This window comes from Danio rerio, chromosome 25 (assembly GCF_052040795.2).
Source record: "Danio rerio strain M-AB ecotype USA chromosome 25, GRCz13ab, whole genome shotgun sequence".
NCBI lineage: Eukaryota > Metazoa > Chordata > Actinopteri > Cypriniformes > Danionidae > Danio > Danio rerio.
Window position 1 is genome coordinate 6,817,903 of NC_141045.1, and position 27,753 is coordinate 6,845,655.

The 27,753-nt window shown below is 35.6% G+C and overlaps 1 protein-coding gene across 3 annotated transcripts; it reads right to left on the reverse strand.

Moving 5' to 3' along the window:
* On the reverse strand, nt 1-27,495 carry LOC147830766 (uncharacterized). 3 transcript variants are annotated; one of them, XM_087311656.1, is made up of 11 exons: nt 27,251-27,495; nt 17,351-17,513; nt 13,004-13,665; nt 9,722-9,744; nt 9,516-9,581; nt 6,145-6,350; nt 5,783-6,007; nt 740-990; nt 623-648; nt 479-495; nt 1-365 (listed from the first exon to the last, which is right to left on the reverse strand). In XM_087311656.1, the coding sequence occupies exons 7-11, from the start codon at nt 5,988-5,990 to the stop codon at nt 307-309; spliced, it is 561 nt and encodes a 186-aa protein (XP_087167782.1). In that variant the 5' UTR covers nt 5,991-6,007; nt 6,145-6,350; nt 9,516-9,581; nt 9,722-9,744; nt 13,004-13,665; nt 17,351-17,513; nt 27,251-27,495; the 3' UTR covers nt 1-306. The 3 variants fall into 3 exon arrangements, with proteins under 3 accessions (XP_087167782.1, XP_087167783.1, XP_087167784.1); XM_087311657.1 differs by lacking the exons at nt 9,516-9,581; nt 9,722-9,744 and having other exon boundaries at nt 13,439-13,669; nt 17,392-17,513; XM_087311658.1 differs by lacking the exons at nt 9,516-9,581; nt 9,722-9,744; nt 13,004-13,665; nt 17,351-17,513; nt 27,251-27,495 and having other exon boundaries at nt 5,783-5,996; nt 6,145-6,226.
* Between the last annotated feature and the right edge of the window lie 258 nt (nt 27,496-27,753).

A 27,753-nucleotide genomic window follows, 5' to 3' on the forward strand; every position in this document is an offset into this window, starting at 1 on the left:
TCATGGAACACAGAAGATGATCTTTATTTAATTTTTGCCATAAAAAAATCAATCGTTTTGATTCATACAAAGTATTTTTTGGTAATAGCCAACATGTAAATGTTTTTTTAGTCCAAGGTCAAAAATGACAATACTTAAAAAAGAAGGAATAAGGAAAAATAGAGCAAAATCCCAATAAAGTGAAATCCCAGTTCACCAAGACTCTAAAGTCCAGGAAAGCCTTTTTATTCACCCCATATAAGCAAAGTTATACATAATCCCATTTTCTCAATATGAAACCGATTACAAAAGTAATTAATTTTCATTTCAATTTATTTCCTTATAGTTTGCGAAAGGAGTAGTATCTTCCATACTGATGTCCACACCTAAAAGAGCATAAAAGACAAATTCCCAGAAATCATTCAGATGTTGTATCCCGGTACTGAAGTTTAAGTGCATTTTAACATCTAACACAGAACAAAACAGGAAGTGGTATTACCTGTATCCTGTGGAGGGCTGCAATAAAGATCAGATTTTTTATTTTTTTTCTCTTATTAAAAAATGATTTGCAAAAATTGACAAGACTGAATATAAAATGTGTGGAATTAAAAAGAAAAATTTGATTATGTAACTGTAGAATTACCTTTCTTGCATGGGCCCTGGTGAAACCTGAACAGAGCAAAGGAGTCTTATTAAACACTTTTTCAGAGATCAGTAACATACTCATTTAGCAAAGTACTAAAATCTTTCATTGGCTTACCCCCAGTACCCTCAGTGCAAAATGCAGGCAGTTATTTGTCATGAGATGATAGTCTTGTTCATCATCCATGGCGTCAGAAATTTTCTGAGAGATATTTATAGGGGGACCGTCCTTCAAACGTAAAACCTTGAAACCCTGGCCGAAGATGAATTTTTTTAGACTTATTTTGTCTACAAGCCCCTTGAGTTGTGATGGCACCTGGGAACTTGCAAATGGAAGACTTGATGAACATGAAGCTAGGGTTGGAACAGCTGAAAAACACAGAGGAAAAATAAAATAATTATTCAGGCTTAACAAAAACAAAAACTAAAATAGTTAATCGAATATGAATATATATATATATATATATATATATATATATATATATATATATATATATATATATATATATATATATATATATTACAGAATATTAATTCATATTCTAACACATAAATGCATTTAGTAGCATTTAAAAACCTTTAAAAAAAACAACTCAAAAATGTATCCCATTTTGATCACCTAGACCTTTTAGCCATGCAACCCCCAAAATAACAATGCTGACTCGCGACCCCCAATATCCTATAAGGGGTTTTTAAATATATAAACCTTGCCTGCAACGGCACTCACATACCAATAGGCCCAAGTATTCATCATTTAATCTTGAAGAACCCCATTTGGAGACCATCCCTATTCCCTAATGTTTATTTGTGAACTGTATTTATTTTTGATGTATGTGAGTGCCCTAAATGTGTGAAAGTTAAACCTGGTGCCATAAAATCAATGTGCTGTGTCTTTAATCATGCATAATCACCCCAGAGATCCAAAAAAAATCGTAAGGCTGATGCCTTTTTATTTGCATGTTGTTTTTTAATGTAACTATTAACTATTAACTAAGGTAAAACAGACCCAGCTCACAAACCTACATATACATACATTTGAGTATGGCAGCGACGTACGGCGGAAGGGCAGGAGCTGCAGGTACAAACGCGGCCTGTTTTAAATAAACAATGTATCTATTTGATCTTTTACTTATTCAGTCAGGGTCGAAATGTTGGCGATGTGATACAGAAAAGTGTTATCACTAGTTATATTATGGTACTTTTACTACTATCAACACGCTGCTGCTGGGAAACAAACACAAATCAGCGGTGGACAGGCACGCAAGCAGCTGTTACAACCTTTGATCTGAGAAGTCAATTTACCTGTTTCTCCGTGATGTTAAATGAGGGAAAAGTGACTCCTTCAACAAAAGATTTATGATTGATAGAAAAGAAAAACATCTCATCTATTTCGGAGAACAATCAGCTACTTGGCCATCACGCTTCGTTTGGCGAGCAATCAAAATCCGGGACCTAACGTTAATTGTAACAAAAACGACGCACAACCTTTTGGTCTTAAAACACTACAGGGCAACATTCAAGCTACGGGCGTACAATGAAATTAAGGATTTTCAACCATTTAAAAATGCAAACCACGAGAGATTACTATATGATCCGCGTTCAAAGCCTAAAGGATTTCTTGTTGGACATTTAAAGTGTTGTCTCAAAAATGGAGCAAGTGGAACAGTTACTTACGAACTCAAATCTTGATTTACTCTGCTTATCGGAAACGTGGTTGACCAAATTATCCCCAAAAACTGCATATCTCATTCCAGGATATAAAGTCTTCAGAAAGGATCGACAACTTGGAAAAGGTGGTGGATTGCTAATGTACGTGAAGGACGGCATTAAATGTACGAAAATAGATTTAAATTCCGTAAAGGATATAGATCTCGATTTACTGTAATAGGTATATATAGACCTCTTTCATCAAAGAGTGGAGTTTATGATAATTGTAAAAGCCTCATGAAAGATCTCGACCCAAAAAAAAAGAAATAATCTTGGTTGGAGATTTTAACATTAATTGAAATGAAAAGTTACATAGGAAAAAGCTTCAGGGAATAGTAAGCAGTTTTGACCTAGTGCAGTTAATTCGGGGCTCTCTAGAATTACTTCATCATCTGAAACCCAAATTGACTTGATCTGTAGCAATAAACCAGAAAGATTAACAAAGTCAAACTTATTAACAGGGATATCAGATCATAATCTTGTAATCAACAAGATAAAAGAAATGTGTTAAATGTTATGCCAAAAAAAAGCTTAAAAATTAATTTGAATAATCAAAAAATTAGATTGAAGTGAGATATTATCTACAGATAATCTAGAAGATACATCTGAGCGTTTAATGACTGAAATTAATAAAACCAAAAGTAAATTTAGTAGAAATATCAACTTCTCTAAAAAAAAAAAAAAGCAAAATTTACCTTTGTTAAATGAACAATTGTGGAAATTAATGAGATAGAGGGATCATGCCCTAAAGAAATCAATTAAATCAGGGTTAGCCCATGATAAAAGAACCTTTCAGCAACTGCGTAATAAAGTTGTAAAGGAAGACAAGCGAAAGCAACTTTTTTATTGATCTTATAAACAATGCAAAAGGGAAAAGTAGGGAAGTATGGGAGAATATTAATAAAGTGCAAAAAAAAGATAAATATTAATAATAAAGCCATTGATTTACAATCTCAGGGACGTTTAATTCAAGATAAGTATCAAATTGCTAGGTTATTTAATAATTTTTTCATAAATTCAGTCCATGATTCAGCACAAGGATTTAGTTTAAGAAGTAAAGACATTACATTGCCAAATTATGATTTTACTGTTTTTAATATTTCTGAAGTATCTGAATCTTGTGTACTAAAAAGTTTGTCAACTCAGGAGTTCTAGAGCTAAAGCATTTTTTTTAAAGTATGCAAATGTTTTTAGCACACCTTTAAATCACCTTGTAAACTTATCAATAAGACAATCGTATGTTCCAAGTGCCTGGAAGTCAGCAGTATAACACCCATATTTAAGACTGGTGATCCTACTAATCTGGCGAATTGTAGGCCTATCAGTATTTCACCAATTGTCTCTAAAGTAATTGAAAAGGTTGTTTGTAATCAGCTGGTAGAGCATTTAAGTTTAGGTAAATTTCAATTACACTCTATGCAGTTTGGATTTAGAGCATGTCATTCTACGGAGACCGCAAAGTGTTACTTTATTGAACAAATTAAATCCAGTCTAGATAGGGGTGGAGTTGTTGGGGCGGTCTTTCTTGATTTTAAAAAGGCTTTTGATAATGTTAACCACAACGTACTTTTATCTAAATTATCAAGGTTTAATTGTTCTGTTAATGCATTATCATGGATGGAGTCATTTAAATTAAGATAGCAACGTACAACAATTAATGGTGCATGCATTGCTCACCATTCATCAATTGTAATTTTGGAGTTCCACAAGGATCAATTCTTAGACCATTTTTGTTTAGTTTATACATTAATGACTTGCCTACAGTGTGTCCACAAGTTCAGGTTCAAATGTATGCAGACGACACATATACTCACGCAAAAACCAAAGAATATGCTGCTAACGAACTTACTGCTGCACTCAAATAAGTTTCATACTGGTTATATCACTCATGTCTTACCCTCAATGTAGGTAAAACTGTGGGAATGTTTTTTTCAGTTAAGAAAAATGAGGAGCATTGCTCGGATATTTTAGTTAATGGAGAAGTATTCATTTTAAATACTTAGGTATAATTATTGACTCTAATTTAAAGTTTAAAAAACACATGAAGGTTTCCAAAAGTGCTAAAGCGAGCCTGAGGATTTATAGAAACATTAGGCATCAGTTACCTATGGCTGCTGCTAAACTTTTTATGAATACAATGAATTTACCTCACTTATCTTATTGTGCTACAAGCTGGTCCCACACGAACATTACAACATTAAAACCATTGTATGTTATATATAAACAGTTAAAATTTTAGCTAAAAAGCCAAGGAGCTATCATCATTGTAACTGTATTGCACAACAAAAATTGCTAACATTCCACAGTTTCTTATTTTATGCTGATGTGTGTTAAACTATTTCATGATCTTGCACCACCACCCCTCAAACAATGGGTGATTGTCGGCAAGGACAATATAAGACAGACATGGTCATCGGTTAGAGGTGATAGATAACGTAGAGGTGATAGAGCAGAAAGATCGAATAAAATAGCAGTGTATATCAGAGAGAGCAGCACTTTTATTCATTTTAAAACTGTTCTTAAAATTTGGCTTAAACAAAATAAATCAAATATGCAGCCACTGATTTGATTTCATTTTATTGACAAATGATGTATTGTATTTATTGTACTGTAAGTGTATATTGTATTGGCTATTATTGTTAAATTTGTTACTTCCTGCCCAGGGACTACAGATGTAAATTAGCTTTATAGCTAACTCTGGCACAACATGTCATGTTATACATTGTCCCTGTATAAATAAATAAAATAAATGAGTAAAAAATAAAAAATGTTCCTCTGTATGTTATGGATAAAATATGGTAATTGTAATAGTTAAAAAAATTTTTATTTGATTTTTGGAGATCAGCAAATGTTCTCGTCATTGTCATGCGACCCCCACTTTGGGAACCACTGACCAAGACTACCCACACTGCAAAAAATGCTTTTCTTACTTAGATTTTTTGTCTTGTTTCTAGTCCAAATATCTAAAAACTCTTAAATCAAGAATATTTTTTTTAGACATGCAAAACCTACTGCCTTGTTTTAAGATATAATATGCCAAAATTAGGTGAGTTTTCCCTTAAAACAAGCTAAATAATCTGCCAATGGGGTAAGCAAAGTAACCTTATGTCAAAAGGAAAAACAAGATTAATTTGCTTACCCCATTGGCAGATTATTTTGCTTGTTTCAAGGAAAAACTCCCTTAATATTGGGATATTATTTCTGAAAACAAGACAATATATTTTGAAATATATTCTAGAAAATGTTTCTTGATAAGAATTTTTAGATATTTGGATTAGAAACAAGACAAAAAATCTAGCTAAGAAAAGCTTTTTTTGAAGTGCAGACCTACATTCATTTATTCATATATTCATTTTCAAACTTTTAAATTCTGAAAGGTGTCATAATTTAGCAGATGTGTCCAAAATGTGACTGTATTATCATTAATTGTAACAAATTATCCAAAGATATATACCTGTAGATGTAAATTGGATGACTTCATTTTCTCCACAGTAGATCCCAGCATGAAAAATCTTTTTACCAGGAGAAAGCACTCTCCTCAGAATGAGGTCTCCTTTCTTCAGTTTTGAAAGATCATTATGACTAAAATGATCACCTTTTATTACAAGGTAAAAATCCTTGTCGCTGCCACTGATAGCCAGATTTATCATAGCCCAGTCCATTCTTATCTAAAAAACATCTTTAAGAAATAAATATTCATGTTGCAATATTAAAATGATTGTGTATTGATTTTAAGTTACAGATATATACATAGTTATATTTATAAAATATTTTATAAATCTGAAAAAAAATATGAGGAAGTAAGAATATACTCACAAACTTGTTGTGAAAAGACAGTAGTTCAGCAGAGCACACTGTTATGACTGTAAGGTTTTCAAAGAGCAATCCTATGCATACTGTTGTATACTTCCAGTTTTACTCTTCTTGTGGGTGGGATAATGAAACCAAAACCAAGTTCTTGTGAATGAGTTGTAGAAAATATAAACATAAAGTTAGAGGTGACTTACTTGTGACCTAACAACCTAAATAATGTGAAAGGACAAAGATCGCAGGAGCAGAAACAATTATTGATTTAAAGTATTTACTGTCATTTCCTTACATTCCCATATTTCCTTACATTTTCAGAGCTATTAACTATTATTTTATATTCTCACGGGAAAAACTCCAAACAATTTACTATTATCTTTATAATAATAAGTACAACAGCTTGTTTTAGACACATAATCTTTAAACTGAAGCTTTGAAAATCACTTTTAGCCACATCCTGTTTTCTGTCTGTTTAATAGGAGACAAAAACTTGTAAAATCATGCAAATTAATTTGCAAAATCAAACAATATGCAAAATAAGACTGAAAGATCTACCAAAAGCCCATGCATTAACACACATGAAACCAATGTTTAACTGTACTAATGTCTGCGAGAAGTTTGTTTTAAAACAGTAACGTAGAAAAAAACAATGATGTCCTTTGATGTTAATATATTTTTTACATTTACATTTAGTCATTTTATCCAAAGCGAATTACAAATGAGGACAAGGAAGCAATTTACACAACTATAAGAGCAACAATGAATAAGTGCTGTAGGCAAGTTTCAGGTGTGTGAAGTGTAAGAAGGAAAGCGTTATAATGTAAGTTGTTGTTTTTTTTTTTTTTTTTGTAGTACAGTTAGCGGTGGAGCCAGAGAGGCAATTGCAGATTAGGAAGGAAAGTGGAGACTAAATAGTTGAGTTTTTAGTCGTTTCTTGAAGACAGCGAGTGACTCTGCCGTTCTGATGCAGTTAGGGAGTTCATTCCACCAACTGGGCAGATTGAATGCGAGAGTTCGGGAAAGTGATTTCTTTCCTCTTTGGGATGGAACCACGAGGCGACGTTCATTCACAGAACGTAAGTTTCTGGAGGGCACATAGATCTGCAGAAGTGAGAGCAGATAAGAAGGAGCAAAGCCAGAAGTCGCTTTGTAGGCAAACATCAGAGCTTTGAATTTGATGCAAGCAGCAACTGGCAGCCAGTGCAAACGGATTAGCAGCGGAGTGACATGTGCTCTTTTAGGTTCATTAAAGACCACTCGTGCTGCAAAGTTGCAATAGTCCAGTCTGGAGAGAACAAGAGCTTGAACAAGGAGTTGAGCTGCATGTTCAGATAAGAAGGGTCGGACCTTTCTGATGTTATAGAGTACGAATCTGCAAGATCGAGCAGTTCTATAAATGTGGTCAGAGAAGTTTAGTTGGTCATCAATCGTTACTCCAAGGCTTTTCACCATTCTGGATGCATTTGAGACCATACAATCAGTTCTGAAAGATCTAAAAAGATTACATTAGAATATTGCTTGCCTTACAAAATTACAAACACTATCAGATGAAACGATGACCTCATAACCTCTCAGATTGAGTTTAAAACACTGATAAAGTCACAGATCTGAGTTTTGCTAGGTAAAGTGTGCGCTGTGAGGTGAGCTGTGAAGAATGCAGGGCAGTGTGTTCATTTCTGTCGCTCAGAAACTGGCAGGATCGTGATTACCGTGCAATTGATGCCCTTCATTACCAGCCTTAATACACTATTTAAGTTCACTTTCACAATGTACTAAAAGTGCTCTATTTTCAGTGACTAAATTTGTACTTAATGTACAAATAGTTAATCTTTAGTACTATTTACATTATACTTAAGATTAACTAAGTGTACTTGACTGTGCTATTTTGACACACTAATAAGTTGAACTAAAATATACTTTAATGTTTAAAAATATATTTTATACCACTTTTAATAAAATTTTATTGCACTTTTAAAAATACTAGCTGTACAAAAAAAATACATTTATAAATTATTTAAAATATAAAAATACATTCCCAGATTAAAAAAATTAGTCCACTAAAATGCATTTGTAAGTCCACTTAGAACACTTTCATAATGTATTTGTAGTGCTCTATTTTCAGCTAATAATTTTAATTAATGCATTAAAAGCTTATTTTTACTAAAATAAACTTAAGAGTACTCAACTGTGCTATTTGTAACATAAACTAAAACATGCTTTTTATATACTATTTCAGTATTTTTTTGGTATTTTTTACCATTTTATTACAATTAAATCTACAATGCATCTACATCTACAATTACAATGCATCTTTCATGCATTTTTAAATATACTAATGGTACAAAAATACACTTATTATTTACTTTCAATACAACAATAACATACAAATAAAAATAAGCAATAACTTATTTTTTTACCTTACTTTATTTTGAACACACACGGTCCAAAAACAAAAACCTGAGAAGACAAAACTAAAATGATATAATTCCACAAATTAAGTCACATATTTACTAAAATATTTAGATAATGACACCGGTGGTTCCATATGCTAGAGTAAAAGCTGAAGTAAGTCCTTATGCGAAGGCAGTCACAGGACAACACTACGCACATGGACTATGCTATGGCCAACTTATCCAGCAAGTTTTTACACAGCGGATGCCCTTCCAGCCCTTCCATCTCTGGGAAACATCCACACACACACTCATTCACACACACACTCATACACTAAGGACAATTTAGCCTACCCAATTCACCTGTACCGCATGTCTTTGGACTGTGGGGGAAACCGGAGCACCCAGAGGAAACTCACGCAAAGGCAGGGAGAACATGCAAACTCCACACAGAAACGCCAACTGAGCCGAGGTTCGAACCAGCAACCCGCAGCGACCTTCTTGCTGTGAGGCGACAGCACTACCTACTGCGCCACTGCCTCGCCGTTTAGAGGAAATGTGATATGAATTTTTGAAGTAAATGTTGAACATATTTGTTTCGGACTGTCGCCATTTACAATACAAGATTTTGACTGACATCACTTTACCCAGCTACTTTACACACATTTTTAAAGAAAATTTCCCAAAGAATATGGGCATTTATATTTGTGCCAATAGAAATTAACATAGCTTAATATAAATGAACACAACTTGTCCAGAAAATGAGCATTACAAAAATACAAAAAAGAAAGATTTTAAAGAAAAAAGAAGACCCCGGATTGTCCTGTATTATCTATTTAAATGTTTAAAGTAAACAAGCAAAATAATTGTTGCATTTATTGGAACTACATTATACACAATAATTGTATACAGCCATGCCAGAAAGAGAATTAATATTGACTAATTATTAATAAATTTGACATTTTCTCTTTTAATGTCTGGTTTAATTACTGAAGTTGATGTGCTGATGCTTAAACACTGGCCATGTTGATAGCTTCATAACCATCAGGAGCAGATCTGAAAAGGTTGAAGAAAATTCATAGATATTTAATTCTACCATAACTAAAAAATATTATAAATCAGACATTTTTGTTTAAATTACAGATTTCCAAATGCACATATAAATGGATTTATATTGATAAAAATGAGAAACTAACTCCACACTGTTCCATGGTATTACCTGCAAAGATGAAAAAACAAAAATCTTATAAGTAAAACAATTTAATTAGACTTATATATATATGTGTGTGTGTGTGTGTGTGTGTGTGTGTGTGTGTGTGTGTGTGTGTGTGTGTGTGTGTGTGTGTGTGTGTGTGTGTGTATGTATGTATGTATATAGAGTACCCACCTCAAGAACACAAAGGGCAAAATGAAGGCAGTTGAAGTTCAGTAAATGATAGTCTACAAACTTATCCATTGCTTCTGCAATATTTTTATAAAAATTTGCTGGAAATTTTTTCATGTTTCTCAGGCGATATACTTCAATCATTTTTCCACACTTAAAGTGATTCACACTTTTTTTTGAAACAGTGCCACTTTCATTGACAACAGATTTTAGGACACTTTGTCCTTTCCTTTCAGAACCTAAAGTAAAAAATAAATATATAAAACACTGACAGTCCAGAGGAAATATTCACCCAGTCCTGTTTAATTTAAATAATTCATTTGTTCTATTACCTGTAAAGTCAATAACTTCATTATTCCCACAATAAACACCAGCATGATAGGCTCCATGATCCATTTCTCTTAACAGCAGATCTCCTTCCTGATAATTCCCCTCTTGTTTTTCATTGATTTTGTCAAAATCCTTATTAATTTTGTGTCTCCACAGTTGTGCTTTACCAACCAAGTTCATGTTGATGTTTTTTTCTGTGAGCATAATTAGCAATAATAAAATTTAATATAACTTTTTTTTTTACTTTAACCAAGTAAAAAGTAGTTAGAAACAATATATTGTTCTTTCTTCCTTTTTAATATGAATTTATTTCAATTAAATTTTTTCCCGGTTGTTTCAAATACTAAAGTGTCAACAAAACTGTAGCAAAATACAATACAATTTTAAAAAGTAAATAAATGGAAAACACCCATGGGCTTTATTTCACAAAGAGTAAGAGTGATGGAACAAAGCAGTTTAGTTTAGTTTTTTCTTTTTAATTAATATGTCACTTATAAGACAAGTCAAACTCTGGAAGTGAAAAAAGAGACAATAGAAATCACAGAAAAATATACTAAATAAATAAAATCTCACCTGAGAATAGTTCAATAGCTCTGGTGCTTCTTCACTGACTGTTTGCTCTTGCAAGCTCATAAATATATATTTTGACACTCCTTTTCAGAGGCAGGACCTGTAAAATATTTATTTCACTTTCTTTTTCCAACCTGGAGGAGGGAGGAGGGGTTATAAGCTGGTTAAATGTAAACTGTTCATTTAAGTTTGGAGGGTAATACGTGCTGTTTAATGCCACAGATATAAAATACAAACTGTGATTACTGGTTACAAACTTGGACTTGACCAATGTTTGCGAGTAAATTCGCAGTATCAGCAGGTGTTGTAGATGAGGGGAATGAACAGCACTTTCTTCCATATAGAATTAGTGGTGGAAATCACACAATACAAGTTTACCACAGTGCAATTTTATCAGGATCCCCATTAGCCAATTTCAATTTCAGCTTTATTTCTATAGCGCTTTTACAATGTAGATTGTGTCAAAGCAGCTTCACATAGAAGATCATAATAAATGAAAACAGTGTCAGTCCAAATTTCAGAGTGTAAGTTCAGTTTAGCTCAGTTCAGCTCTACAGGTGCACAGCTCTACAGGTTCCGAACCATGCAAGCCAGTGGCGACAAATCTTCACCAATTGGCGAAAGTGTAGAAATAAAACACCTCGAGAGAAACCAGGCTCAGTTGGGCACGACCATTTCTCCTATGGCCAAACGTCTTGTGCAGAGCTCCAGTCTAAGCGCTGATGGCTGGTGAACGCTTGACGTCAGCTACCAAGGTAGTGGCTATTCTTCCTGGGGTCCATCGAACACAACACAAAATTACATTAATACATAACAACAAGACCAATAAAAACATTAAAATACAAAATTCATACATAACATCCAGATCAACAATCCACTTAATATTGTGCCATTAAATATCATTCATTCGTTAATTTTCTTTTCGGCTTAGTCCCTTTATTGATCCAGGATCGCCACAGCGGAATGAACCACCAACTTATCCAGCATGTGTTTTAGGCAGTGGATGCTCTTTCAGCCGCAACCCATCTCTGGGAAACATCCACACACACTCATTCACACTCATACACTACAGACAATTTAGCCTACCCAATTGGGGGAAACCGGAGCATCCGGAGGAAACCCACGCGAAGGCAGGGAGAACATGCAAACTCCAAACAGAAACGCCAACTGACCTCATTTTACTTGTAATGTCTGATGGCAATTCATTCCATGTTTTCATTCCTCTATAAATTACAGTGTGTTGCTTTGCATTAGTTTTTGAAATGGGAAACAAAAAATGTCCTTTTAATGCATGCCTGGTGTTAAAATGATGACTCGTACTACTATACAAAAGTTGACAGTACAATACACTTGGAACTCTTGACACAGAAATATTTCTTATGAAACACAGCAGAGACACAATTACCCTATCCTTCACCAATAAGCAACCTAAAGTTGTATGCATTTCCACAATATTAACGCTTCTATTGCTGTGTAAAATTAGTCGTGCACCTCTATTCTGGACTAACTGTAATGCACTTGACCATACCACTGGACGGTATTGTAGATAAGAAAGAACAATTGCCTGAACAATTTGAGAGATACTGTACTGTGGTAAAAAATGTACACATCTTTTAATAATTGACACTACTTGTGTCATAATACATACTATTGCAATTTAAAATATATTTTTAATTTTTTAATTCACTTTCCTTCAGCTTAGACCCTTTATTAATCAGAGGTCGCCACAGCGGAATGAACCGCTAACTTATTCAGCAAATGTTTTACACAGCGGATGCCTTTCTGTTCGCTACGGCCAATTTAGTTCATCTAATTCACCTATAGTGCATGTGTTTGGACTGTGGGGGGAAACGGAGCACCTCAAACCCACGCCAACACAGGGAAAACATGCAAACTCCGCACAGAAATGCCAACTGGCCAAACCAGTAACCTTCTTACTGTGAGGCGACAGTGCTAACCACTAAACCAAAGTGTCGCCACATTTTAAAATATATTGTGATATTCTGTAACACATTGCAATCAATGACCTTCAAATTATGTCCGCAGAGGAAAAAACTGGTAATATCTGTTTTAACTAAATAGATTTATACAAAATTCATATCATCAAGCAAACAAACTGATCATCTTTTTCATGAAAACCTGGCCTAAATGTTGAATGAACCCTCTGTGATATTGCCATCTTTATTTTACTAACTTGCTGCATGATGGTGACCACACACACCAGAAAAAACACCACCGTCTAGTGAGCTGTAATCAAACTGGTCTTATTATTCAACCAAATAGTATAATAAAATATTGGAACGATATGGGAATCTGTGTCCATATAGTAGTGCTATGGAAAATGTAGCAATAATATTCTGTATCAATATTTTCTCCCACCACTAAATTCTAAACACACATGACAGAGATTACCTAGAGTAAGCTTCACTACTCATTGCTCCAAATATCTGTACACTAACTTGTCAAATGCAGAAGATCAACTTTGAGTATTACGTTTGTCACTTTACAGTAAAAAAAAAAAAGACAATAACAAAAATACAAAGCTGCAATTTTGCTACGCAAAGCGTGAGTTGTGACATCAACCGTGAAGAATGTGTGTTCATCTAGAAACTGGCAGGATTATGATTACGTGCGATTGATGGCTGTTTGGAGAGCGAGAAGCCCGTCATTACCAGCTTTGATGTTTTCCTGACTAAAATTCTTAAACATTTAACACTCAAAGACTTCAAAAGGCAGAAAGCAGCCGCAGGTGCTCGCAAAGACAAGCCCAAAAGCTCTCAGCACTCGTGTTTCGATAGGGAGACCGGCATAAATCAACTGAGAAGCAGAGTTGGAGGAGATCCACCATCATTCAGTCTGTCTGTGGAGAAACAAGACATCACAATCAACTTCTCAATCAATACAGAAAATTGTGAACACAGATGTTATTATGTATTTGTATTATGATGTCCGCATCAAGAAAATTGACTGAAGCTGTAAAAAAAAAGTAAAACCATGCAGTTAAATTGTCTGCACTGTAAAAATGAAACAACACAGTAAACCTGACACAATAAGACATCTAATTATATTGTAAAGGATTTCATTTAATGATTATTAATTTAAAAATGTCTGAAAATATTTTAATATATAAACTATTGTTATACTGAATTACATTTGAGTGGTGTTTTGTAATTCATGGTAAAATGTACGGTAGTCTTTTTTGCTCAGAACTGTACTTAAACCATTAATTCATGTACAACTATTCATTCATTCATTCATTTTCCTTCGGCTTAGTCCCTTTATTCATTAGGGGTCGCCACAGTGTAATATCCAGCATATGTTTTACACAGCGGATGCCCTTCCAGCTGCAACCCAGTATTGGGAAACATCCATGCACACTCATTCACACACTTATATGGCTAATTTAGTTTATTCAATTCACCTATAGCACATGTGTTTGGACTGTGGGGTAAACCGGAGGACCTAGAGGAAAACCCACACCAACATGGGGAGAACCTGCAAACTCCACACTGAAATGCCAACTGGCATAGCCGGGACTTAAACCAGTGATTTTCTTAACACTTAGCCACCATGTTGCCCCTTATGTACAACTAATACTAATTTATTTATTACTTTACAAGTTTCCTATACTAAAGCAGTGCTGAATGTACCTTTTACTGTAAAGCAATCCAAAAATGCAGTGAACCTGGGAAACTATCTATGTGCCACTGAACCACACCTATTACCCTCAAAACTCAAATAAACCAGTTTATCTACTACCCAAAACAATACTTATCTTTTTTTCCAGTAAAATGAAAGAGAAAGAGTTTGTGAGCCCTCCTCTTTTAATTAATAAGCATGTTGCAGATCCTGACTCTTCAAGCAGCTTCAAAATATTCTGAATGAGCTCCAAACACTGAAGAAGGATCAGAGCATTAAAAATATATTTCTCATTAGAAGTGGGATTGTATATATGCATAAAAGGACAGAACATTTAAAAAGTTCAATATGTTTGTTTATACTGATATATACAGTTGAAGTCAGAATTATTAGCCCCTTTAAAAAAAAATATTTTAAATTTTTTTTTCAAAATGATGTTTAACAGAGCAAGGAAATTTTCACAGTATGTCTGATAATATTTTTTTCTTCTGGAGAAAGTCTTTTTGTTTTATTTCAGCTAGAATAAAAGCAGTTTTAAATTTTTTAAACACCATTTTAAGGTCAAAATTATTAGCTCCTTTAAGCTAATTTTTTGTCGATAGTCTACAAAACAAACATTGTTATACAATAACCTGCCTAGTTAACCTAATTAACCTTGTTAAGCCTTTAAATGTCACCTTAGTCTTTATAGAAGTATCCAGAAAAATATTTCAATCCCTACCAGATTACTGTTGTATTTGCGAGAAGTAAAAAAGCTAAACACGTGCATTAGACGCATTAGAAACAAACAGATGGCCAACAAAAAAGTAACTCAGGGTTATATGAAGAGTGGCCAAAAAAAAATACATACATTCCAGTTTTGTGAGTCACATCCCACACTCAATACACTACAATTATATGGTATAAATACAGCACTGCAACATACAAAAAGAGAGAGATTGGCCAATTTTATAATGATATGATCAGCTGTGGTTTGAAAATACCAACCTTTGCACCTCTAAGGGCTTATGGGGTCTGAAGCCATCTTGCGGATGGACAACCTCAACTGTCTTTGCTCTGCTCAATGACAGGCGGATGACTTTTTTTTGGATTAAAAAAATTTAAATAGGCACTATCCTTATAAATAAACTGCACAGTTGCAAATACATTCTCGTCTAAAAAAGCCTCAAAAGTACATTATGTTTTCCAAAAGCTGCAATATTTGTCACACTGTAGTGAGCTTATTAATCTGCATTCTATCAGGAGGAGTAATACAGAAGGGTGAGGAGGCAGTGCAAGGCTATCAGCCAATCAGATTCGAGAACCAGACAGAATTGTTGTGTATACTCACTCGCGTGAGTCACTGTTTAGATGTACCTTAATCTATGTGTGAATTGCTGCCATTAATAACGTACATTTTAGGCCTAGTACAAAATGTATTTTTTCACAAAACGCAATATCCGCCTGACCAGTTTCTTTACAAAGTGCGATATAAAGGATAACGTTCATGATGCTGCGCGAGCTCAGCATCCCCTGGGAAGAGAGTCACAGCCGGTGAAGGGCTCAGAGTTTGCTCATTGATTTAGCGATAGAAGATGAAGCCTCCAACTTCACAAAAATGTATAAAAACGCTACAAAAGTGGACCCGAATACTGCGTCTGTCAACAATACACAAATGCAGCGGGGTAGTCTCCGCTGATGTCAATTAAGGGGAAGGCCAGGGAGCGCCTTTTTTTCTGTGCTCATACCTATCACAAGATACCTGTCTGTAAGGCGACATTTCTAAGTGTCCTTTGTACGTTTATTTTTTAAATAATTTCTTACATGTAGCTAAATAGCCTATCTGAAGATTTATTTATGTGGTTGCGCCTATTATTTATATAAGTTAATTCTTGTTGTTATTTTTTTAAAAGGGAACATAAAGGGCACAGGTTGTTATGGAGAAAAATAAACGTTTTTGCTTTTTCACAACAACCAATAAATAAGCTATTATTATTATTATTATTATCATTATTATTGTTACTACAGTGAAATAATTCATTAAATATGACAGGGCGAAGCGAGCTTGTGTCGTGGAGAACTGTGACACCGCGGCTCTGCCTGCTCATACAGGTTTGGTTTTCAGCAGCGGTGTGAAGGAGCCTCCCCTCTTTCTGTAACAAGCTACAAGTCGTTTATCTAACTAAATCTTGCTTATCAAACAAAACATTGATTCCCTAGCTTTTCTTAATGGTATTACTGTAGTAGAATGTAGCCTAAGGTGGATATAGTGTTTTGCCAAAAAATAATGATAAAAAGTTATGTTGTGTTGTGTACATTATGGCCAAATCAAACTCAGAATCTTATTATTATTAATCAATCTTTGTATATATTATTCCATATATTTATCATGTATAGTTTTTTAACCAATTAAAGATGTCTGACAATGTTAAGATTAATATGTTGCATTTTGGCTTGGTTTTTGACTTATTTATGAACTATTTATGGACATTAAGTTAAATAAAAAATATACTGGATTTGAAAATATTGTGTTCCTGGCCTTCACTGAGCTCAAGTAATAGTTTAATGTATAAAAATTGTGAATAAACTTGACTGTTGATGTCTTAAATCTTAAATAATAACCAACCAACCAATAATAACCAAACAACCAACACTTTTCAAAATGGATATATCTCGTTTTGCAATTAAACTCTTCATATACTGTATATATATATATATATATATATATATATAATAAAGCAAAAATAATATTAATATTAGTAAACCAAAAAAATATTGCTTTAACAAACATCATTAACTAAACAAATCAGTATATCAAAATTATTTAGTGGAGTGACTTTGTGGGGGTTTGGAATAAGGCAATATTTTTGCAGTAGACTTCATTAGTTAATACTGGCACACAGAAAACACTTGAATTTGTCACCTGTCTGTTGTTTACATTTACGTTGAGAATAAGAAAAACACCTTGCTTCTCATCTTGTGTCCTCTCCATCTCTTTCTCTCTCCATCTGTTGTCCTCCTCTCATGTTTCCCCTAGATTTGCGTGCGATGGAGGCTGGAGCAGGAGGAGGAAATCTTTCATCAGCCTGAAGGAGAGACAGGAGGGTCAGACCGATGAGAGATGCTTTTCAAACCACTATCTCTTCATTTGTTTTCCCGGCCACATTTCACTGCTGTTTTACAGAAGAAGAAAAAAACGAGAAAAACGCCTCCATTTCAGAAGAGAGAAGGGGGCTGAGCGGCTATCCGTCATAGAGGGATCTTTCAGAGAGGCCAATTTAGCTTTGATATCAGGAGTTTTCCTCCCTTCTTGACAGAAGAAGATGGTATCTTAAACTTTTCCTCCCAAAATATCTGTTCTCACACGCTCAGACTTGAGGAAAGTAGGTTGATAGGTTAAGCAAGTCAAACGAGCCCACTGCTTATTTCAAATACAATCGACAACATTTACACTATCAAGAGGTTTATATATTGAGTAACTTACATTTTGGACACAATGTTGTACGTTGGGGGTGACGTGGTGGCACAGTAAGTAGTGCTGTCGCCTCATAGCAAGAAGGCCACTGGTTTGAGCCTCGGCATGGTCAGTTAGCGTTTCTGTGTGGTGTTTGCATGTTCTCCCCGTGTTCGTATGGGTTTCCCTGTCCAAAGACATGCGGTACAGGGGAATTGGGTAGGCTACATTTTTGTAGTGTATGAGTGTGAATAAGTGTGTATGGGTGTTTCCCAGAGATGGGTTGTAGCTGGAAGGGCATCCGCTGCTTAAAACATATGCTGGATAAGTTGGCGGTTAATTCCGCTGTGGTGACCCCAGATTAATAAAGGGACTAAAAATGAATGAATGAATGTTGTAAGTTGGTTAATCAGTTTCTCCACCGAAATACTTCCAGATAAAGACAAAACAGAATCAAGTTTACTATCGCGCGAGTCATGAATCAAGATTTATCATGACTGAATGATTCAGTGATTAATAGATGATAGTAACGCTTTTTTCCTGCCTTTCAAACAGAGAAATGAACGATTTTTAAATGACCATGAATCATTCATTCCAACGAATCGCACAAACAATTGAATGATTTAGTGAATCAGTTGACACTACCTTGCCAGATAGCAAAACTACATAATTTCAACTTAAAATCGATGTTTCTCATGATCGAAATAGCGTTGATCACTGATATCGATTCAACGTCGGTTTTCTATCTGGGTTGTCTGCAACATGACAGTTAAAACAAGAAATTTCCTAAAAAAGAATTTCCTAACAGTTTTCATAATAGACGAGGTCATATAAACCCTGCATATGGCTGACACAGGACAAGATTAAACAAAAAACAATAGCAAATAAAACGTATTATAATAAAACCGTAGACAGCTTTAAAGAAATTATTACAATAATTATTTTGTAGATCCGTTCAACAAATCAAATCATTCAGGAGCAAATGAATCAATCAAACGATTCCAACTACAACAACGAATCATTCAGGAACTACCTACTACCTACCAAGGAAAGAGGACGCGTGAAACTTCAAAGTTCAGAGAAATGACTTATTTACCTCTGGAGTTTCCCTAAATAAAACGGTGAATATAAACAGCACCATGAGCATCTTAATAAAAGAATAAACACATTAATGGTGTTGTGTTTGCTGAAATTTGTATTAAAATTTGTTTTATTTATATTGTGCAGAGTATATTGATAATGTTTTTAAGCATAGTATACATTTAGAAAAGGGGAAAAACAATAAATCATTGTATGAATGCTGTAATGTTTAAATCTTTTTCCATTTAAAACCTGTAAGGGTCATGTGACCATCGAGAAGAACGCAGCATCTCATTTCTCACAGGACGTGTTCTCTGTTCTCCCAAGTTCGTTCTTCCGAGGACACCTGGCAAGATCGGTCTCCACAAGAACGCAAGTTCGTTCTCTGCGTTCTTGGAATTGAGAAACAGCCATTGTTGTTGTGGTGGGAATCGTTTGAATGATTGATTCATTTGTTGAACTGATCTGTAAAATGATTATTTAGATGATTTCTTTAAAGCTGTCTATTGTTTCAATATAGTATACGTTTTGTTCGATATTTTTATTTGTTTAGTCTTGTCTCGTGTCAGCCAAATGCACGGTTTATATGAAAACTGTTGGGAAATTCATTGTTTTAGAGAAATTTCTTGTTTTAACTGTGATGTTAACCTGCCAGCATCAGTTACATTGCTTCACTGCAATACACTATTTGTGTAATGGTAGGCTAAAGTGTTAGCACAACTCAAACATTGCTGGAAAGACTACTACATGACTCAGGTACTGTTTACTTTTATAAGTAGATGTATACTTATTTGGTCACATACTGTTTTTCTATTTTACAGTAAGCAAGTGTGTGATTTCTAGTTGTGTTTTCCTGAACGAGTCAGTTTGCCTGAAAGATCAAATCAATGATTCTCTCATAAATACTGTCACATGTCCACCTACTGTCATAACAGTGCAAATATCTAACATCATAACTGACATCCACCCTCTCAGAAAACGACTGACCTTATATCTCGGTATAATGATCGTTTATTTCAAGATGTTAGATGCAAACACTCTGTATGGTCCGAGATGTGTGTGAGTGAGTCTATTCATGTGTGTCTGTTTTGTAACCTCATGGAAAAGAGATAAAGACTTGTGCTTGAGTGTTTTTAGAGAGATGACCTCACAGATATTTTACAAGAGCTGTGAACCACGGGGGCTAAATCTGGCATCATAAACCTTTAACTGTGACAGGTAGAGACCACCACGAAGACAAAACCCTACTGGCTTTTAGCGGACTCTCCTTAAATTACATCCCTCTTTTTATTCCCACTGCGATCAGGTCTGCTTTTCTCTGTGAGCCTGTTATGCATCCTCCAAGAAGCCAGTGGGCGCTGTCAACAGCATTTTTTATGATCTCATTTGCTAAATTTCTGTTTTAACAGCAGGATCCAACTGCAAACAATGGCTGTTTCTCAATATGCGTTCTTCAGCGGTCTTGCGTCCTCGTGTTCTCGTGAAACTGCCTAAGTTCAGTTCCAATACTCAAGACCGCAAGTACGGAGGACGCGTGAAACTTCCCGGATGTGTTCTTGATATCGAGGACGCACTGATGCAGACTTGAGCACCGAACTCGCTCTGGAAGTCCCAGAAGTCATTGCGACTGGAGGTGGGAAGCGCTGCATTTTATCTAGATTACTTATTAAAGTTCATATATATGAATTATTTACCTCAGGAGTTTCCCTAAATGAAACGGTGAAAGTAAACATTACCATTGACATCTTAATAAAGGAATAAACACATTAAGGGTGTTTGTTTGCTGAAATTCGTATTAAAATCTGTTTTATTTATATTGTGCAACATATATTTATAATGTTTTTATGCAAACTATATATTTTGAAAAGGGGAAAAAACAATAAATCGTTGTATGAAGGCTGTAATGTTTAAATAATTTACCATTTAAAACACGTGAAGGTCATGTGACCATCAGGAAGAACGCAGCATCTCATTTCTCAAAGGACGCGTTCTCTGTTCTCGCGTTCTCCTGAGTTCGTTCTTCCGAGGACACCTGGCAAGACCGCTCTCCACAAGAACACAAGTCCGTTCTCTGCATTCTTGGAATTGAGAAACAGTATATGGCTCATAGTTTCAATTGTGAAGGCCTAAACCCTGTTTCATGTTCCCTATGACCTTTACAGGGATTAAAAGAAAGTAGGGGACCAAAATGAATGGAAAACACTTCTGTGTCATCTTTGTCTGCATCATAAAATAAATGTGTTGAGATTTATTGGGAGCAAAAAGTGTACGCTTTAAAATTTTTATCTCAGTATGGCCCTTATGCTGTGTTCACACTAGATGCTGATGAAGCGTCTAGCGCAAGTGATTTACATGTTAAGTTAATACAAAGAGTTGAATAGACATCCTGCGGCGTGATTTGGCGAATGAGGCTGCGCGAATGATACGATTCACATGAATGAAGTGGTGTGAGTTAAGCGTTTTGCGCAAAATCGTTCGAGTTGAAAAATCTGAACTAATCAGGTGCTTGCTCTTGTTGGGGCATGATTATGACGTAGTGCCTGTTGTTGGTGTCCCGAGGGGAAATCCTCTTGCCGTCACCAGACAACAGCTCATCAAACTGGGCTCGGCTCAGTCTGAAGCACAGCTGAAAGCTTCCCTCATCCAGGTATAGTTTCTGGAGGAGTTGATGAATTCACAGAGCTGGGTGCACCTCTGAAAGGATCTATTGGAATCTACACTATTTTTCAGCCTTCCTAAAGCACAAACAGCTGTTCTGTCAATAAAATCCATGTTAGCCATTTAGCAACAAATCTAGAGTCACCAGGCTGACAGCAGCCCTGCCCATCATGCCAATCAGCATCTATTGAGTGAAGCGAGTGAACTTAGACTGTTCACGTGTCTATTTACACAAGAATAGGTCACTTTATTAGCGCGTTCCATGTCTATTGTGAACGCAGCATCAGAAGTGGACACACTAAAAATGCTGGGTTTTTGTGACCTGAGTGTTGTGTCAAATATGGAAATACCCAGCCGTTACCGTACACAGCCTAATTTAAGTGTTGGTTAACAACAACCCAGCATTTTTAGAGTGCATTTTTATGATTGCTGTCACTCCGAAATGTCCTATGTATGCCAATTTCTGGAAGTTTAAGTCAACATATATGCCCTTTCTTCTCTATTGTGACAATTTAAACTGCTTAGCGAACTTAGCGAATACGAAAAAAATGTAGAGCAAGACTTGTTTTTGTCAGAACTGACTGGATTGTTAGACCAAACCTCCACCAATGGCAAACCACACTTTAAAAATGCTGTTATATTAACACAACTTTGGGTTAATTATGGACAAACGCCAACCTGATTTCAACAAGTAGGATATGTTTCTGGATTAACATCTATGTTGATCCTGGAACAACATTCCAATCAGCCAATCATAATTAAGGGATATGTTTACCTTTAGGTTTACGGTTAGGTTTTTGTTCTTCTACATGATTGTTATCCATCTATTATTGCCCTCTGATTTTCTGAATAATTTACAATTATGGTTGGGTTTAGGGGTAGGGAATAGGTATGGATTACATTTTCGAACAAAAATTATGTTTTAGGATCAACATAGATGTTAATCCAGGATTGCATCGTACTTGGCAAAATTAGGTTAATTTATATAAATGAAATATATTTTAACCTAACTGTTGTTTTAGATCATAGTTGATCCTAGCATTGGGTTTATACAACCTAGCTTTTTATTGTGTGGTTTGCCATTGGTCGATCTCAAGTGACTGATAATTTGATCCCATTCCCAGATCTCAGGAAGGATCATTTTAAAAGGAAAACAGTGCCTATTTTGATTTCTTGGTACAGAGTTTATACTACCTATTCATACTATATATATATATTAGTTGACTCAACTTATAATAGTAAGGGGACTTGCTGCAGAGCTTTCTGAGTTGTAATGTAATGTGTATTTATCAGCCTGATCTCACGAGAAAGCGTAATTATTTTACGTTTTGCCAGTTTAGTGGCTAATTCGTACAAATTCGTATGAGTTCAGTCGTACTAAATTGCACCATTTTGAAAAGGAGGCGTGGCAACTAACCCCACCCCTAAACCCAACCGTCATTACGGGACGAGCAAATCGTACTAAATTGTACGAATTAGATCGTACAAATTTATACGAATTAGCCACTAAATCAAAAAGTTACGAATTGGCGTGAGATTGTGTTGGTATTTACATAGCGCATGGTCATACACCTAAAGCGCTTCACAATCATGAGGGGCGGGTGTCCCTCCACACTACCACCAGTGTGCAGCATCCACTTGGATGTTGCGACGACAGCCAAGGATAACAGCGGCAGTGCGCTGAACCCACATCAGCTATTGGTGGAGAGACAGTGATAAAGCCAAGTCAGTGGATGGAAATGATCAGAAGACCTTGATGGGTTAGGGCTGATGGATGGAATTTGGCCAGGACACCCCTACTCTTTACAAGAAGTGTCATGGCATGACCAAGTAGAGTCAGGACCTTAAATTAACGTCTCATTCTAAAGATGGCACTCACTGACAGTATAGTGTCTCCTTCACTTTACTGGGGCATTAGGACTCACACAGGGTAGCAGCCCCTGCTGGCCTCTCTAACACTTCCAACAGCAACCTAGTTTGAAATGTGGTCTCCCATTCAGGAACTGACCAGGCTCAAGCCTGCTGAGCTTCATTGAGTAATAGGTCTTAGGCTGCAGGGTGACAAGGCTGTGGCATGAGTTGACTCAACTTACAGTAAATTCAGTCAAGAGGTTAAAAGTTGAGTCAACTCAAAAAAGCTGAGCAGCAAATTGCCTTACAATTTTAATTTGAGTCAACTTGTTTTTAAGCTTAAATTCGTTTTAAATGGAAATAAAAAAAAATAAAAATAGGGACACATATCCACCTCAGTCTGGTTTAATGAGGACTTGAAGAACCAAATCCTACACTTTTTACAGGACAAATCAGTCACACATTTTATTTTCTTAAGGGTAACTTTCTCTGTTTCTCAGTTTATCATGGGCCGGGCTGAAATCAGGCCACGCTTGTAATCCCGCCTGAATGAAGGTTAACTAGAGTCTTCACATGCCAAACGCTCTCGGCTTCAGCTTTAAATGGACGGCATGTAGAATCCATCAGCAGTTTCTTTAGCGCTTTCCCACAAATAAAATCTCAAAGATTCCACTCGCAGCCCTTTCCAAGCGGCTCTCGACATAAATGCTTTTCCTCTCTCGAAAATCAGACGGCAAAGTTTATTTGAAGGAGGCTGAATGAGAGAAAGTGAGAGGAGAGTGCATGGAAAGAAGGATAAAAGGAGCTTTAATAACAGAAAACTGCCATGGAAAAATCGAAGGACTTATATCTGGCCAATGCGTTTAGAAGCAAAATTACTTGCAAAATTAATATTTATAACGCCATTTAAACTAATGTAAACTAAACCAGTGTCTAATATGTTTCAGAGATGCCTTTTATTTCTCAAAGCAGACGCTATGAAAAGTCTAATGTTTTAGGCAGTTAATTTGAATTATTTGCTCAGACAACAAATCTGTGAATCGGTTTGTTGAAAGTGCATGCGTGGCCATTTTGAAATCTGTCTTTGAATTACAGACTCTCAAATAAAACACAGCTGCAACCCCAAGTGTTTGCTTTAAAACTGTTTCCATTCCTTCTTAAAGAGACGGCAGATGTTCCAAAAACTCTTCCCCCCCAAATAACCGAGACACACGAAGCTCTTCATGCATCAGTGAGTGCTTCCTACAGCTTTAAGTAGGATATTAAAAGATGAAGGCTTTCACAGAAAGAGACCTAACGTCCACGCATATCTGTCTGAACTTCTAGTGAAGTTCTTAACAAAACACACTCAATGGGTGCTAAAAAAGCCCCAGGAGGTGTAGGGCTTCAGCGGAAAGAGCTCTCTGGATGATGGACGGGAGTTTATCCTGGGATAGACATGTCTTCCTGAGAATATTTTGGTGGTGTGATACTTCTCACTTCAAACACAGCAGGAGCTTAGCGACTGATTCACTGCCTGCCAGCCATATGCCAGAACTCACAAAAACGGCATTGTTGAAGTATAATAGTTTACATTAGATGCTTGGTAATATTATTTTAACATTCAATCACAGACATTTTTGGTATTTAACATGGTATAATACTATGGTATGTGTACTAATACATACTATGGTATCCATTGAACCTTGATGGCACCATGTAAATACAATACAGTTGTATTAACGGTAATTGAGTAACTACCATTAATACAACTGTATTGTATTTACATGGTGCCATCAAGGTTCAATAGATCATACTGACAAAATAATAGCAAAATTATGCTAGCTCTTAAGGCAGCGCAGTAGAGGGTGAGGATATATTTGCAGTAATTTTAACCCCAAAAACAGGTAATCTCAGTCTTATCCCAATTTATACCCCAAAGAGAAGGAATTATAGATGACTTATAGATGGAATTCAGTACCAAACAATACTAAATTACCAAATAATTACTTAAATGCTGCTGATTTGCCATTGATGGTCATAAGTTTACCAAACTCGCCACTGTTTACTGAGTATAACCACAGTTACAGGGACACTAGAGCATTTTAAAGCTGCTAATCATCATTGGATCACTCGTATGTCAGCTTATAAACAAACTAGCTGATCGACGTGACCTTAAAACGCACCAGTGTCCCTGTATCTGTGATTACACTCAGTAAACAACGATGAGTTTGGTGGACTGATGACCTTCACAGCAAGAGGTGGACTGGTATAGCATTTTCAACTGGGAAAAGTTATTGAAGGTCAGGCCAAAGTGAATAGGTGTGGGGGTTGCAGGCCAGATAGACCGTCAGACCACCCAGTGCTCTCTATGCCCAGTCCGCTCCTGTTCACAGCTAATAACAGTCATTTCTGTTGAGCATGTGAGTCATTGGCCAAATAAGCAGTGTTTAACAATGTGCTCAACATCGCTCATATATATTAGCGGGAAATAGACGTTTTTAAAATTTCAGTATCGATTGGTACCGAATTCCAGTGTCATAACAACCCTATGCAGGACATTTAAACACAAGGCGATAACTAAACAAGACACAGGTGAACATAATAACTGAAACAAACTACAAACTGGAATACGGGAAACTAGGGCTGTATCTAAATCACTCTTGCTATTAAAGTACTATCAGAAATAAAGACACAGGAGCTGTCAATGGGGCAGTACCTTTTCAATAGATACACTCTAAAAAATGTTGAGTGATTTATTTAACCCAATGGTTGAGTTAAAAATATTTGGTGATTTGTTGGGTTATTTTTTTTAACCTTTATTGGGTTATTTGTTTAATAACTCAACCAGTTGGGTTAAAAATGTTGAATTTTAACAGTCAACTGATTTAACTGACACAGAACAGCTGTATTATTATGCGTACGTAATGTTGTTTTTGTGTTATAAAGTTTATTTAATCTGTGACGCAATAATCAAATTACCTCTTCGTGTCATGTGTTTTATATCGATTTCATTAGCACTCCTAATTGTTGATAATACAAATGCACACTTCATAGCCGAATTATATTAAACAGTTAAAAATGCTGTAGGTGTAAATGCTTAAAATGTAATGGAAATAAAGCATTTTCAATATTTTTTTAAAACTGTATGTTATTTATTTGCACAGCCATGTTTATAAAACTAATAGTTGTACTAACAATAGTAGCAATAGTAACACCAGAATTGAAACAAAATTACATTGAAACAAAATAACCAAATGCATTGGGTTAAAATAGCCTACAGTTGGGAAGGTGCTATAATAACCTATAGTTGGGTTATATGTTGGGGTATTTTTAACCCAAGTATTTTAACTGAGTACTCCCAAAGAATCCACATTGGTACCTCAAAAGGCCATATTAGTACCCAAATGTACCTAAAAAGTACTTTGAGGTACCATTATGAACCCTTCAGGTACAAATAAGTACCTTTTAAAAAGGTACTGCCCCAGTGACACCTCCTGTACCTTGTCGAGTGTAGTCTCAGCATTTCTCAGCATTTAAGCTATACAGTGCCATACTTGTTACAATTATTATCATATGTTATAACCTATTTAAATGTTTACTGTATGATTTCCACGTGATATCTTGATAACACCACACAATTAAAAAATAAAGGTTTAAATGTAACATATGTGCTTATTTAACCTTTTTTTACTGAGCACGTTTATAACGAAGCCTTTTATAGTACCACAAAAAACAATGTGGTAATCATTTGTACCAAGGTACCGCCAAAATACATTTTTCTAAGACTTTCTTTCTTACTTTCATGAAATCCTCCTCGTCTCTATTTTTAGCCGCTGTCCTGCTATTCTGGAATTCATTGCTGACTGGCTGCTGCCGAGCGGAATCCTTTCAGGAATGTCTGGAACTTTCTCAAACCACTACAGAGAGAGAAAGCGAGTGAAAGCTTGAGCTGCGGGGAGGAGAAAGACGAGTGAAGAAAGCAGATGTGTCTGTTCTTCTGTTGTGGACTGGACTGTACAGTAAGCTTGAATATACGAGCGAGTGCGATCGGGTTTTCGACTGGGTGCTAATAGCTAGCGTATCTTGAATTGATTAGCGCGTGTGAGATGACTCGTCTTTCCGTGTGTGGTCCATTTAGCTAAATAATCAGCCATAATCTCTCGCAGATATTGAATCAGTGTTTCTGCTTCAAAGGACAAGTTCAGAGTGAAAGTAAGGCCATCCAGGCCACCTGCTGATCAAAACAGGAACGAGCATGATGAGTGTCAGTCAGGTTTGAGTAGATTTTACAGACTAATGAA